Raw genomic sequence first — 13,986 nt, 5'->3', positions numbered from 1 at the left:
CCAGGCCTGCACTCCCCCTGGGATCCACTGCTCCAGCCTGGGAATTTCCACCTCCCACGAGGCCCCGTGCGACGCACGAGGGCAGCCACCACGTACCCCCAGGGGCCCACCCGCCACGCGCAGATCCCAGGTCTGCATGGAGGATCCCTGACCTGGACTTAGAAATCTCCGCCTCCCACGAGGCCCCGTGCGACGCACGAGAGCTCTGCCAGCCCTCGTGAGCCAGGCCTAGGGAGGCGGGAGAGAGAGGAAGACACAGGGCCGGGGAAGCAGGGTGGCTACGGTTTAATGTACAGCACACGGGGGGGGGGGGGGGGTGAAGGGGGCCGCCCCAGGTGGGGGGGGGAGCCGCGGCTGGAGGGACCCCGGGGCCTGGACCCGCAGCCCCCGGCTCCCCCGCCCGTGGCATCGGAGCGTGAAAAGGTTCCCGAGATGGCGAGAAAGGACAGGCCCCCGGGGCTGGAGATGCCCCCCGCCGCCCGCCCGCCCACCACCGCGGGGACCGGGGGGGCGGGGAATAAATAAAAATCCAAGGATGGGCAGAGTGGGAGGGGACCCAGGCACCCGGGCGCATAGAAAGGGGCGGCACCAGAGCGGCGGGGCATGGAGGGGCCTGTGGCCCAGGGAAGGGCACTGGGCTGAACTGGAGTCACTCCGGATTGACCCGGGAATAGCACCGGGCTGAACTGGCGTCACTCTGGATTGATGTGGGGAATCGCACTGGACTAAACTGGAGTCACTCCGGATTCATCTGGGGAACAGCACTGGACTAAACTGGAGTCACTCTGGATTGACACAGGTAATAGCACTGGGCTGAACTGGAGTCACTCTGGACTGACCCAGGGAACAGCACTGGGCTAAACTGGAGTCACTCCAGATTGACATGGTTAATAGCACCGGGCTGAACTGGAGTCACTCTGGATTGACCTGGGAAATAACAGTGGGCTGAACTGGAGTCACTCTGGACTGACCCAGGGAACAGCACTGGGCTGAACTGGAGTGAGTCCGGATTGACCTGGGGAATAGTAACAGACTGAAATGCAGTCACTCTAGAGTCACCTGGGGAATAGTACTGGGCTGAACTGGAGACACCCCGGATTGACCCAAGGACTAGCACTGGGCTGAACTGAAGTCACTCTGGATTGACCTGGGAAATAACAGTGGGCTGAACTGGAGTCACTCTGGACTGACCCAGGGAATAGCAGTGGGCTGAACTGGAGCGAGTCCGGATTGACCTGGGGAATAGTAACAGACTGAAATGCAGTCACTCTAGAGTCACCTGGGGAATAGTACTGGGCTGAACTGGAGACACCCCGGATTGACCCAAGGACTAGCACTGGGCTGAACTGAAGTCACTCTGGATTGACCCAGGGAATAGCTCTGGGCTGAACTGGTGTCACTCTGGCTGGCCCCAGGAAACAGCACCGGGCTGTACTGACCCAGGGAATAGCAGTGGGCTGAACTGGAGTGAGTCTGGATTGACCTGAGTAATAGCACCAGGCTGAACTGGAGTCACTCTGGATTGATGCAGGGAATAGCAACGGGCTGAACTGGTGTCACTCCGGATTGACCCTGGGAACAGCACCAGGCTGAACTGGAGTCACTCCGGACTGGCCCTGGGAACAGAACTGGGCTGAACTGGAGTCACTCCGGATTGACGCTGCCACGAGCCAGGGAGGATGAGGGCAGACGGATGGCTGATGGCAACTCCTGACCCCAGGGCAGGCAGCGCAAACCTGCCCCCCTCCCCTCCACGGGCCAACCCGGGGGGGTGGGGGGCGGGTTACAAATAAATAAATAAATACATATAAATAAGGAGGCGGGGCTCTTCCCAGGCCCCGCCCACTCCCAGAAGCCTCCCCTGCAGCACCACCTGGCCCCCAGGGTGCCCAGGGGTGTTATTAGTGCCAAGGGGGGTTGGTACCAAGGGGGAGATACAGGAGTCTCTGCCCCCCCAGCTTCTTCCGGGGGGAGGCGGACGTGGAGGGCGTCCTTTTCTCTTGATCCGTATAAAAACGACCCAAAAATGTGGAAATTTCAGAAGGGGGGAAAAAGACCCCAAAATCGCGGGCACTCAGGGCTTGACCCACAGGGAGGGTGGGGGGCACGCTCAGAGCTGCTTGCCGGCCCCGTGCTCGGCGCTGTACGACGGCCGGGACCCCCCCCCTCCTCCCTGCCGGCCGCGCTCGGAGCTGGACGGCGGCCGCCACCCCACCCCCAAGGTCCAGAGTCCGGGGCCCGGTCTGGGCTTCACCGGGCGGCCTTGTGCCGGCCGCCGCAGCAGCCGCAGCGTCCGCCGCACCAGTAGCAGGCGCGCAGGGGCAGGTAGCAGCAGAGGCAGGGCACGGCGAGCGAGAGGGCCACGAGCGCCAGCCAGCGCAGGGCGAAGTGGGGGTGCCCCGGGTCGCAGGAGCAGGGGTCCGAGAAGTCGCCCTCGGCGTCCGACATGCAGTGGTAGAGCAGGCTCTCGGCGCACCACAGGCAGCTCAGCTGGTACACGCAGCGCCCCGCCGGGTCGGGGGCGTCCGCGCAGCGCCCGCGCCCGTTCTCCTCCGTGCTGAACACGTCCCGGCAGTACACGCAGCGCGGGGGGGCCGCGTCCTCCTCGCCCGGCCCCGCCGGCCCCGGCCCCACCGCCCGCGGCTCCTTGGGAGGCTTGGGGGGCGACGGCGCCGCCCGGATGCGGCAGGCGGGCGAGGCTTTGGGGTCTGGGCGCGGGGCCTTGGCGAAGTGGGCCGCCGGCGGGGGGCCGGGAGGGGCGGCAGGGGGGGGCGCCGCGCGTGCCTGGTCCCCCCCTGCCCGCCGGTAGTCCTCGTAGCCCTTGGTGCCCCACAGTGCTGGGCACGGCGGGAGCGTCTCCAGCAGCTCGGCCTCGGCGGGCGGCGACAGCGGCTGCAGCGGGACCTGGAATGGGAGAATCCCGTGACTCCGGGAGCTGGGGCTTGGAGGACACCACTCCCCCTGCACGCCACCTCAGCGTCTCGGGGGTGATTCCAAACCCCGGGGCTGTCTCTTCCCCTCTTCGTAGGGGGTAAGCCTCGTGCAAGCCCCTGGGGCAGCCACGCTCAGTGCACACCTACACGTGCATCACCTGTGCATGCAGACCTGTGCACGCTCAACGCACCCATGCAAGCACGCACACACAAACCGTGTACACAGGCACATATGCTCACTCTTGTGCATGTCCGTGTACACACCCCTGTGTCCCCACACCTGTGCATACATGGACATCCTGGTGCACACGCCTCTTGTGTGTAAGCATGCTCACTTGTGCACATGCTTCCTGTACACACCCAAATCATGCGTGTGCGCACACACACACTCTTGTCTACACATCGTGCACACACCCCTTATGTACAGACAAGCCCCTGCCCAAACACCCTTATGCATGTGCACACAACCCCTGTGCATACCCTTCTGCACACACATGCATACACCTGTGCAAGCACACGCGCACACACACCTGTGCACACAGCCCCTCTTGCGCGCCCATGCACAGGCCCTGTCTGCACACCCACCCTCATGCTTACACACACCATGCATGCACATGCACACACACCTGCACACCACCCCTCCGCATGCATGCCCACACCTGTGCACGCACACGCCGACACACCTGCACATGCACAAACACACCTGCACGCCCCACTCCTCATGCGCGCCAGTGCACACACCTTCTCCACATGTACACCCGCCCTCGTGCAAACACACACACCCGTGCCCCACCCCCATCCCACACAGCTCCGGGCTCCCCGCACCTGGGCGGGCGGCACGGCGGGCGCAGGGGCGCCGAAGGGGAAGTCCTCGGAGGCAGGCGAGCGCACGTAGCAGCTGGAGGACGACTCGCTGGTCACGATGGTGCCAGGCTTGGGCAGCATCTCCTTGCGGCTGTTGGACGAGGACTCGCTGTCCGTGTGCAGCTGGGGGTGGGGCAAGGGAGTGAGCCTGGGACCCCCGCCCCGCGGCAGAGCACCCCTTCGGTCTCTGACAGTCTCCCATCCAGGCACCGACCGCACCCAGCCCTGCTTAGCTTGCGAGCCCAGCTGTACCCTGGTCCCCAGCAACCCCCCGCCAAGGGAGCGTCTGCACCCCCCGACTCACCGCGGCCGCGTCGTCCATGCCGTTGGCATCGTCCTGGGAGGAGGAGGAGGAGGAGGAGGGCGAGAGGGAGCCTGGGGTGGATGGAGAAGTAGCTGGAGTTTGCTCCCCTAAAACCGGCCCCCACATCCCTGCACCCCCAAAACCAGACCCCCTAGGTACCCAGAGAGGCCTTTGCACTCCAAACCCCCCCCAATAACCAGCTAAGCACCAGCCCCCCCAAATCAGCCCCCTGGGTACCCAGCCAGGCCTCTGCACCCTGATCCCCTCTCCCTGAATATCCTACCACCCCCCAGCCTCCCCAAATCTACCCCCTGGGTACCCACCCAGGCCCCTGCACCCTAATCCCACCCCACTAGATACCCCATCAGCCCCCCCACAGTTACCCGGCCAGGCTCCTGCACCCTTATCGCATGTCCCAGATATCCCACCAGCCCCCCAAATCTACCCCTGGGTACCCCACCATGCTGCTGCACCCTGATCCTACCCCCTGGATACCCCCCCAGGGGTAACCAGGGAGGCTGATACCGCCCCCCCCCCGGCCCTGGCGCCCCCCACCTCGGGCGAGCTCATCGAGGGCGGCCTGGACACGGGTCTCGAAGGCAGCAGCGTCTGCGGGGCTCTGGAAGGTCAGCCCGAACTTGCCATCACCCCCGCGCCAGTGGTGGAAGATGGGGTTCACCTTGTTGTAGACAACGTCCCGCCGCAGCGCGCACTCCAGGATGGTCTGGGGGGGGCACAGGGGTCAGGGAGGGCTCCGGCATGGCCCCCCTCGAGCCCCCCGGGCCCCCTCCAGACCGGCACGCCCTCCCCGCTCCCCGCCAGGAGCTTACTGCCTGGTCGCGGAGCCGCTCGCCACGGATGAGGTAGTGGCGGGGCCGGCCACCGTCGTCCACGCGGTGGCCCTTGGCAATGGTGACGTGGCTCAGGCCGCCGCCGCCCACGGGCACCCAGCCACCGCTCGAGTCGTCACGGGTCATCACCACGGCTCGCACCCGGAGCATGTACCTGCGGGCACACCGGGGCTGCGGGTCACGCCTGGGGGAGGGCATCGCGTGTCTCACGTGACACCCCCACTTGGTGTCCAGCACGTAACCTGTCATCCCTGTGCTGCAGGCATGGCTGGGCGGGCACCCCTGCCTTGCACACGCATGCATAGTTGCACAGGTAGACCCACGTGAGTAGGACGACACACAGATGAGCGGGTACACACCAATTTATGCACACACGGATGCACACACGTGACAACATGTACAGGCACTCATGCAGGCACACACACACACTTATACGTGCATATGGATACCTACACATGCAGGACGATGCACGTATGCATGCAGGGGTGTGCACACAGATGCATGCCCATGTACCCACACACACACAGAAGCGAGCACACTTGCACATGGATGCCTACACACACAGGGATGCAGATGCATGATGACACACACAGCTGTACACATGCAGATGAACACATATGGACACATGCATGCAAACATGCATGCACACACATGCCCACATGGGCATGGATGCCCATGCGTGATGACACACGTGCACACAGATGCACATACACACGGGGGAATATGCAGACACAATTACACACATATGTGCCCACACATGAGCACAGATGCCCGCACATGAGCACACACAGACACATGCAGAAGCACACGCATGCGCATGGGAACATGCAGGGACCCCTGCCCGCTCCCAGGCACTGGGAATGCAGGGGATTCACGGCAGGGGGAACGTCTCTCTGCTCTGTTCCCTCGCTGTGCCCATTTCACAGGTGGAGAAGCTGAGGCCCCCAGGCCAGGACAGTGGGAGAGGCAGGGAAAAGAGCCCAGCCGTCCAGGCCCCTGCAGAAGGGGGCCAGGGAAATGCAAAGAAACCCCCCAAACCTCCTGTGGACAGGACCACCACCCACTAGGGCTGACTGCCATGTCCGGCCACGGCACCTGTGCCGACCCCCCCAGCACCAAAGGCACGGCTTCGACACACGTGTCAGCTTCCTAGCACTGTTAAAGGCACGGCCTCGACACGGGTGCCGAACTCCCCCCACCCTCACAGCAAAGATGCGGCCCCCACACGCACATCAAACTGTCCCCAAAGACACGCCATTGACATGCATGATGAATCACCCATGACTGCACCAAAGACACAGCCTCGACACCCATGCCGAACCCCCGCTGCCAAACACACGGCATCGACACCCATGGCGACCCCCCCGGCACTGCTAAAGACACGGCATTGCCGTGCATGCCGAACACCCCCCGCCACCACCACCACCGGGTCAAAGACACGGCCCCCGACACCCAGGCTGGCCCCACCGGCACTGCTAAAGACATAGCATCGACACGCATGCCAAACACCCCCCTCCACCCCCACACTGAAGACACGGCCTCGATACCCATGTCAAACCCTCCCCCCAGGACCACTAAAGGCACGGCATCCATACCCATGTCAACCCCCCCAGCCCTGCTAAAGACATGGCATCGCCATGCATGCCAAACACCCCCCGCCACCACCACCGGGTCGAAGACACAGCCTCGACACCCATGTCGGCCCCTCCCCAGCCCTGCTAAAGACACGGCAATGAGACACATGCTGAGCACCCCCCACACCATCACCAAAGACACGGCACTGACACGCATGCCAACCCCCACCACCACTCCCCCACCAAAGACACAGCCTTAACACCCATGTCCAACCCACCCCAAAGACACGCCATCGACACCCATGTTGACCCCCCCAAATATACAGCATCGACACCCATGCCAACCCCCACCAGCCCTGCTAAAGACACGGCATCGACACACATGCCAAACACCCCGCCACCCCCATGCCACTGACACGGCCTCAATACCCATGTCAACCCCACAGCACCACCAAAGACACGACATCCACCCCCATGTCAACGCCCCCCCCCCCCCACGGCACTGCGAAAACAGGCCGAACCCACCCCAAAGACACGCCGTCGACCCCCCGCCACCCAACCCACGCGGTCGGCACCCGTGCCAACCCCCCCGCGTGATCGACGACACCCCCACGGTCCAGTCCCCCACCCCCAGCCGTGACCTCTCACCCCCACCCCGGCCCGCGCCAGGCCGGCTCCCCACGGCACGCGGGTGGCGAGCGGGACACGGCTGCGGCTTTCCAGCCCATCTCAATGGAAACCCGGGGCTGGATTTTTGTGAATGGAGGGTCACGTGACCCCCCAGGAGCTCTTTGTCCTGGTTTCCTCAATAAACAACAGGTGAACCATGGGGGGGGGGGGGCGAATATCCGTCTTTATCCACCCATCTCTAGTCCGCTCTCTATGTGGCATCCAGATTGGGGGGGGGTGGGAACCAGCCTGGATGATCCAGCTGCTTTGGCCTGTGTTTTTTTGGGGACGGGGGGGTATAAAGCCAAGCCCCCCCTCTCCTTTTCCTGATATCCACCCCCCCAGGCTGAGACACTGAAGGAAGCAATGAATCCCCCCCACCCCGCACGAGAGAGAGGGGCCAGGAGCCTTTTTTTTTTTTTTTTATGAATGAAACCCGATGCAAATGGGATTGATTCACAAATAATACAGGGCTCCCCCCCACCCCAACCCCAACCCCCCGCCCCTTTGAATCCCACCGGCGTCTCCTCCCCAGACTCACTCGCACACACATGCCCGCTCCCCCCCCACCCCCCCAGCGCTGTGCAAAGGGGGAGGATTTCATTCATAAAAAAAAAGACAGGAATGGGGCTGGGGGGGATGTCCAGTTCATTGAAAAAAATGAAGGGAGAGAGGAGAAGCCCCTTGGCTGGCTGGGTCGGGGGGTTCGTTCTTGCAGTGGGGGTGCATTTTGGAGGTGGGGGGGACCACCAAGGCCTCTCTTGCTTTTGGCCTCTCCTGGAGGGGTTTTGTGGGGGGTGGGGGGCAGTCGGGGGCAGCTGAAGCCCCCTTTCCTGGCCGCGAGGAGAAGGGAGGGGTGGAGGGGAGGAAGGGAGGATGGATGGAGGGATGGACGGACGGACCCGAAGAGCAACTCACTCTGTTTCCATGGCTGTGGCCGCGTGTGTGCGCGTGTGCGGGTGGCGTGTGCGGGTGTTGTATGTTCGTGGGCTTTGCAATCCATTGCTTCCTCGGCTTCTCCTCTCCCTCGTCCCTCTCCTCCTCCGGGCTCTCAGGGGCTCCAGGCCGCGGGCGCCCGCCGGTACCCAGAGCATCCTCCGGAGCCCCACGCAGCTCCAGCAGCCATGTTCCAGGTTGAGCCCGCCTCCCTCTTCGTGCCACCCTCCTCGCCTGGCTTTTCTGGGAGATACCGGCCCCCCCACCTGGTCCGGGCCCCCACGCACGCCCCCAGCCCCGGCCTGGCCTCAGCCGCCTGGGCCCATACTGACCGCACTGGGGACCAGACCCGGAGCCGAGCAGGGATGCTGCAGCTGGAGAAAGGACCAGGGATGGAGGCGAAGAAGTGGCTTCCACCTGGTCCTAACGCCCCTATAGGAGGGGAGACTAAATTCGGGAAGGGAGAGGCCTGGGGTGAAAGGTCAGGCCTTTGGGTAACCCCCCCCCAGCACCTTTGGGTACCAGCCCCCTGCCCCAGAGCAGGACGGCGCGCCCCTGGCCAGGCTGGGGGGGTGGGCCCTGAGCTGGGGGTGCCCCCATCTGCCCCCCCAGCTGTGGCTCCGAGCCAGGACCTGGAGCCCCATGGGGATGTGTCCAGAACGGCCCCCAGGGGGGCAAGTGCCCCCCTGGAGTAATACCACACCCAGAAGTGCCCCCCTGGGGGAGAAGTGATCCCCCCGAGGTAATACCCCACCCAGAAGTGGACCCCCCAGGGGAGAAGTGTCCCTCCTGGGGGTAATACCTTACCCAGAACTGCCCCCCCCAGGGTAATACCCCATACAGAACTGCCCCCCTGGGGGAGAAATGCCCCCCTTGGGGTAATACCTCACCCAGAAGTGGCCCCCGCTGGGGGAAGAAATGTCCCTTCTGGGGGTAAGTGAAGTGCCCCCACAAGGAGAACTGCCCCCTGGGTAACACCCCCCCCCCCCGCCAGCTGCCCGAGGAAAGCCAGTTTGAGAGAAAGGGAAACTGAGTCCGAGGAGAGGGGAAGGGACCTGCCTGAGGCCGCAGAGGACGTCGGTGGCGGAGGGGGGCTCTGTGCCGGCTCTCCCGGGAGCTGCACACCTGGCACCGGCGGGGGGGCACACCTGGGGGGTGTTTTTCATCAGGAAAGGGGCCGGGGGGGGAGCGGGGGCACTTCTAGGCAGCTGGGGCAGTAAGCCTGGGGGGGTTGGGGTCAGGCCGAGTGTTTGGGGGGCAGCTATAAGCGAGGTATTGCCCGGGGGGCGGGCGTGTTCCACCCCCGGCCGTTGGGCGCGGGCCGCCGGTTGGGAGCTGTCCCGGCCCGGCCCGGTGAGTGCTCGGGGCAGGCTCCGCCCGCGCCTGCCTCAGTTTCCCCTCCCGGCTCCGCCGCTCCCGGCCCCGAGCCCGGCCCGGGGGGGGGCCGCAGGAGGCGCCTGCTCCTCGCTCACCCCCGGGGGGCGTTACCGGCCCCGCCCCCTTCAGCGAGGGGGGAAACTGAGGCACGGAGGCTGTCCCCGCCTTCACGAGCCCGGCCGCGGGCGGGAGGGAGGGCGCTCGCCGCCCCCAGAGCCCTGCTGATACACCCGGGGCATAGCTCCCCCCTCCCCAACGCAGAGGCCTCAGTTTTACCCCCTGCAAAATGGGGAGATGGCTCCGCTAGCCGCAGCGGGGCAGCTCCGGGGCTCCTGGCAGGGCTCGGCGAGGCAGTGGGGGGTGCCACGGCCGCGTGCCCACTTGGTGGCACGGCAGGGAACCCAGCTGCCCGCAGCTGCCCCTGCTCAGCCACCCTCCTTCCCCCCCCACCGGCCAGGCCGACGTGGGACCATGGGCAACCTGCAGTCGGAGACGCCCCCCGAGCTGGAGCCCCGCCGGGGCAAGACCAAGCCAGAGGCCGGGGGCTCGGGCGCCACGACCGTGGGTGGCAGGGAGGCGCCGGCACCGGGCAAGAGTGGCACCAAGAAGCCCAAGCTGAAGCTGTCGTCCATGGGGGGCTCCAGCGTGGCCCCAGAGCCTGGCCACGGCGACAGGGAGCTGGGGGGCCACACCGAGCTGCCCCCGAAGCCGGCAGGCGCGGAGGGCACGAGCCAAGCCACGACCCCGCCAGCCCCGCTCTCAGATGCCCAGGGAGACCCCCCGGGCCCGGCCTTACGGGGGTTGCTGAAAGCCATCACCGCCCCCCGGAGCCCGCTGGAGCCGGGGGCGCAGGCGCCGGAGCCCAGCCGGGCACCCGAAGGGGTGCAGAAGGTGGTGGAGCAGGTCCTGCGCCTCTTCTGCCAGGTCACCTTGCAGCCGGGACCGCCGGCCCCGCTGCCCGGGCTGGAGCAAGAGCTCAGCTGCCTCACCCAGGCCTTCCTGGACCAGTTCCAGCAGCTCAGCTTGGCGGAGCGGAGCCCCAGCCCGGCGCCCGCCCCGGAGGAAAACACCGCGCCACGGGCACCGACCCCCGCCCCGCAGCCATGGCAGCTGGGCCCCGGGTCCCTGCCAGCCCTGGAAGCCGTGCCAGAGGCTGGGCCCCGGGCTGAGGAGCTCCGTGCCCCGTCGGCACCCGCCTGCCTGGGGCTGCAGGTGGATGCACCGGAGCAGCCGGCCACGGAGGCACCACCGGCAGCTCCCGAACCCGCCCCAGCACCGAAGGGTGTCAAGGAGGGCGGTGGCAACAGCAGTCGTGGCCGTGGCCGCGCCAAGCCCCGCAAGCCGCCGGCGCCAAAGGGCAAAGCTGCGAAGAAGAGCAAAGGCGCCGAAGCCGAGAGGCAGGGGCCGGAGCTGCCAGGTCCCGGGGAGCCAGAGAAGGCACCGGAGCTGCCCATGCCTTCCCCGGAGCTGCCCACGTCCCGCTGGCCGCCCTTCCACGTGGGCACGGCCTGCACCCGCCGGTGCCACTGCAAGCACCAGGCGCGCAGGAGGCTGCCCCCCAACGTCGCTGCCTGGTGAGCAAGCGAGCAGGCCCCAGGGCCGGAGCCAGGCATGTCGGTGCCCTGACTGCCCGTCTCACCCCCAGCTGGGGCGAGAAGCCAGGGGTCCTGGGTCTCAGCCCCTCCTCTGGGGCTGGGGGAGCCCCAGCTCTTAGAGGCTGCTCTGGGCTAGAGGGCTCCGTGCCCAGCTCAGCTACCCTCTTTCTGCAGGTTAAACCCCTCTGCCAACCACCTGGCCGAGCCCCCCTGGGTGTCCACTGCCATCCTGGCCGGGTCGCTGGTAGCCGGCACCGAGTTCCTCATGGATGCCTACGAGCAGCCGGCCGGAGACGAGGACTGAGCCCTGCTTCATCCCCTCCAAAAGCAATAAACAAACCCTAGTCGTGGCTCCCCCTCGTGTCTGCTTCGGTCATGGCTTGGGGGAGAAGCCCCTACCGCCGCCCTGCGTTGAGCGTGCTGCACGGACCTGCCAAGGCTGCTCGAACTGGCAGCAGGAGCCGAGCAGGGCTGTGGGAAAGAGGTGGCAGGGAGCTAAGCGAGAGGGTCGGGGCAGCGTCCTCCCCCCTCCAGCAAGTCCGAGAGCGCAAATACCCCCTCGCAGGGCAGCTCAAAAGGCCTGCACCCTCCTGGCCCAGCCTGTGAGGACTCAGTAAGGGAACCGAGGCATCCCATTCATACAAGAAACCACCATTTAATCGAACCCAAGAGCGGCCTGGTCCCTGCTCTGGAAGCTGCCAGCGGCCACGGGGGCCCTCCGGGCTGTGACCGCCGCTCAGCTCCACGCCAGGGGCTGGGAACAGCAGCCTGAGCCCAGAGGCTGCTCCAGGAGGCATTGCCCCACACCTGCCCCTGCTGCTTGGGGACCAGCAGCTAGTCACAGCCCCCCGCAGCAGGGAGTGGGAGGAAGCCGGCGCCTGTATTGCAAGGCCCCAGCCCCATGTTTAAATAATTAAAAAAACAAAACCCCAAACGAAGGCCCATGGATCGGTGGGACGGGGAGGAGGAGATGCTAAGAGAAGAGGGAAGCAGACAGAGTCCGGGGGGAGGGGGAGGCCGGCGGGGGCACTAGACGATCATCTCCAGCTGCCTGGCGTACTCGATGACCTGCTTGGCCAGCTCCGTGGAGGGGATGGTGGTGTCCTCGGGCTTCTGCTGCTGACTGCTGAAGCTGTAGTAGTTGCTGGGGCCCAAAATCCAGCCGCGCTGAGGGGGGGGGGGGGGGCCAGAGAGACGGGCAGCGGCACGGTGAGCTGCCAGGCTGCTCGTGGCAGGAACCCCAACCCCCCCCCTCCCCCGACCCCCCCGCCCGGCCCCGCACCTTCTTGGCGTATTCTGTCATCTTCTTGGGGGTGTTGAAGAAGAGGATCCTGGTGGCTTCGTTAAAGAGGATCTTCTCGTACGCCTTCTCGATGCAGCCCGCGATCTCGTCCCTGCCGGGCGGGGCGGGGCGGGGTGGGGAGGGGCACACGCGTGGTCTCAGCCGTGCCCAGAGACGGCCGGGCACGGTACTGGGACTCGATGCCCGAGCAGACAGAAGCCTCCTGGGTCCACCTCGACCCCCTCCTGCCACTGCCACCCCCCCCCCCCACGCAATCAGCCTGCTGTAGGGGCCCAGCCCCCGAGCAGAGGACGAAAGACCCCCCAACCCCTGCCCGAGAAGGGAGAGAGAAAAAACGGGGCTCGACCCCCTTCTCCCGGCGCCGCTCACCGGATGGTGTCCAGCAGGATGTCGATGAAGAAGGTGTAGCTCTCGGCAGGGATGTTGCCTTTGGCCAGGAACACCTTGTTGTAGCTGCCCTCCATCAGGTACTGCGGGGCGGAGAGCGCCGGCTCACGCCACCGTCCCCCTCCCCAAGATGCGGCTGCCTCTGGGGCGCGACATGGCAGCTGCCCCGCCCCCCCCCCCGCCCACGCAGCACCCCCGCGGGGGCCCGACCTGCTCCAGGGAGACGGGGTGCTTGATGTACACGTTGGTCTGGATCTCCTTGGCCGGCAGGCGCTCGAGCTCGGTGTGGAACTCGGCCACGCGGTTCTGGGAGAGCAGGAAGAGCAGGTTGAGGCCCAGCAGCTGGTGTTTGTAGGCCGAGTCGGGCAGCTCGTCCCTGGGGCGGAGAGGCAGACACCACGTGAGGCCCACGGCCGCCGGCGGGCGGGGGGTGCTCGGCGCCCTGCCGTGCCGGGACGGGACGGGACGGGGCTGCCACCCCCCGGCGCTCACTTGTAGTCGAAGTAGTAGCATTTCAGCTGGGCCATGTAGCGCTCGAAGGAGGGGATGTCCTTCTTCAGGATGCTCCACTGGGCGCCGATCTCCAGGATGTCTCCTGGGCGCGGGGCGGGGGGGGAGGGGAGACGCGTCAGGGCCAGGCGGGGGGAGGGGGGGTCCCCGAGACCCCGCAGGAAGCAAAGGGCGGCGGGCAGGACACTTACGGGCCAGGACGAGCTGCTGCTTGGTCAGCTTGGTGCCCGTGGTGGGCAGGAAGTTCAGCTCCAGCAGGGCCAGCTGCAAGGACAGGAGCACGGCCATTCTCCCCCGCCCCCGCGCCCCGCCCCTCCCCCACCCGGCCCGGCCCGGCCCCGGCCCGCACCTTGAGGCGGCCGAGCGCCTCGCCGCACTTGCTGAGGTTGGGGCTCTTGCGGTTCCACTCGCCCTTGAGCTGCTCGTACATGCCGGCCGCCGCGCGCCCCGCCGCCTCGGCGCCGTTCAGCACCAGCCCGGCCGCCGCCATCGCCGTGAGTCGGCAGCGCCCGCCCGCCCGCCACGCGGCACGACACGCGCGCTTTACGGCCCCATGGCGCCGCCGCCGTCCCCCCTGGCGACGCGCCGCTTTCCGGCCCGCCCCGGCAACAGCGCGGCGGGAGGGCGGCTCGCCATGGCAACGCGCGGCCCCAGGCTTCCGGCCACCGCGCGCGACGGCGCGG

At 66.5% G+C, this 13,986-nt stretch overlaps 3 protein-coding genes across 3 annotated transcripts; 1 reads left to right on the top strand and 2 right to left on the bottom strand.

The window, feature by feature from the left end:
- Positions 1-263: 263 nt before the first annotated feature.
- SPRED3 (sprouty related EVH1 domain containing 3) lies at positions 264-8,374 on the bottom strand. The gene is made up of 6 exons (XM_059718330.1): positions 8,114-8,374; positions 4,932-5,106; positions 4,657-4,825; positions 4,102-4,172; positions 3,759-3,920; positions 264-2,904 (listed from the first exon to the last, which is right to left on the bottom strand). The coding sequence occupies exons 1-6, from the start codon at positions 8,287-8,289 to the stop codon at positions 2,251-2,253; spliced, it is 1,407 nt and encodes a 468-aa protein (XP_059574313.1). The 5' UTR covers positions 8,290-8,374; the 3' UTR covers positions 264-2,250.
- A 1,065-nt stretch (positions 8,375-9,439) lies between these two features.
- Positions 9,440-11,574, top strand: GGN (gametogenetin). Its single transcript, XM_059717929.1, has 3 exons — positions 9,440-9,484; positions 9,966-11,082; positions 11,278-11,574. The coding sequence occupies exons 2-3, from the start codon at positions 9,980-9,982 to the stop codon at positions 11,405-11,407; spliced, it is 1,233 nt and encodes a 410-aa protein (XP_059573912.1). The 5' UTR covers positions 9,440-9,484; positions 9,966-9,979; the 3' UTR covers positions 11,408-11,574.
- A 164-nt stretch (positions 11,575-11,738) lies between these two features.
- On the bottom strand, positions 11,739-13,832 carry PSMD8 (proteasome 26S subunit, non-ATPase 8). Its single transcript, XM_019483061.2, has 7 exons — positions 13,653-13,832; positions 13,495-13,567; positions 13,286-13,388; positions 13,004-13,169; positions 12,776-12,876; positions 12,386-12,497; positions 11,739-12,270 (listed from the first exon to the last, which is right to left on the bottom strand). The coding sequence occupies exons 1-7, from the start codon at positions 13,791-13,793 to the stop codon at positions 12,133-12,135; spliced, it is 834 nt and encodes a 277-aa protein (XP_019338606.2). The 5' UTR covers positions 13,794-13,832; the 3' UTR covers positions 11,739-12,132.
- Between the last annotated feature and the right edge of the window lie 154 nt (positions 13,833-13,986).

The sequence above is a fragment of the Alligator mississippiensis genome, chromosome 15 (assembly GCF_030867095.1).
Source record: "Alligator mississippiensis isolate rAllMis1 chromosome 15, rAllMis1, whole genome shotgun sequence".
In the NCBI taxonomy this organism is placed as follows: domain Eukaryota; kingdom Metazoa; phylum Chordata; order Crocodylia; family Alligatoridae; genus Alligator; species Alligator mississippiensis.
The sequence above is the reverse complement of the archived record's forward strand: the minus strand, read 5'-3'. Positions and strand labels throughout refer to the sequence as shown.

Coding starts and splice junctions, on each gene's coding strand:
- GGN (XM_059717929.1), top strand. CDS start 9,980: ATGGGCAACCTGCAGTCGGAGACGCCCCCCGAGCTGGAGCCCCGCCGG. Junction 11,083..11,277: donor CCCCCCAACGTCGCTGCCTG/GTGAGCAAGCGA, acceptor CTCTTTCTGCAG/GTTAAACCCCTCTGCCAACC.
- PSMD8 (XM_019483061.2), bottom strand. CDS start 13,793: ATGGCGGCGGCCGGGCTGGTGCTGAACGGCGCCGAGGCGGCGGGGCGC. Junction 13,170..13,285: donor TGCTACTACTTCGACTACAA/GTGAGCGCCGGG, acceptor TCTCCGCCCCAG/GGACGAGCTGCCCGACTCGG. Junction 12,498..12,775: donor ATCCTGCTGGACACCATCCG/GTGAGCGGCGCC, acceptor CCCGCCCGGCAG/GGACGAGATCGCGGGCTGCA.
- SPRED3 (XM_059718330.1), bottom strand. CDS start 8,289: ATGCTCTGGGTACCGGCGGGCGCCCGCGGCCTGGAGCCCCTGAGAGCC. Junction 4,173..4,656: donor CCTCGATGAGCTCGCCCGAG/GTGGGGGGCGCC, acceptor CATCCACCCCAG/GCTCCCTCTCGCCCTCCTCC. Junction 3,921..4,101: donor GCATGGACGACGCGGCCGCG/GTGAGTCGGGGG, acceptor CCCCACCCCCAG/CTGCACACGGACAGCGAGTC.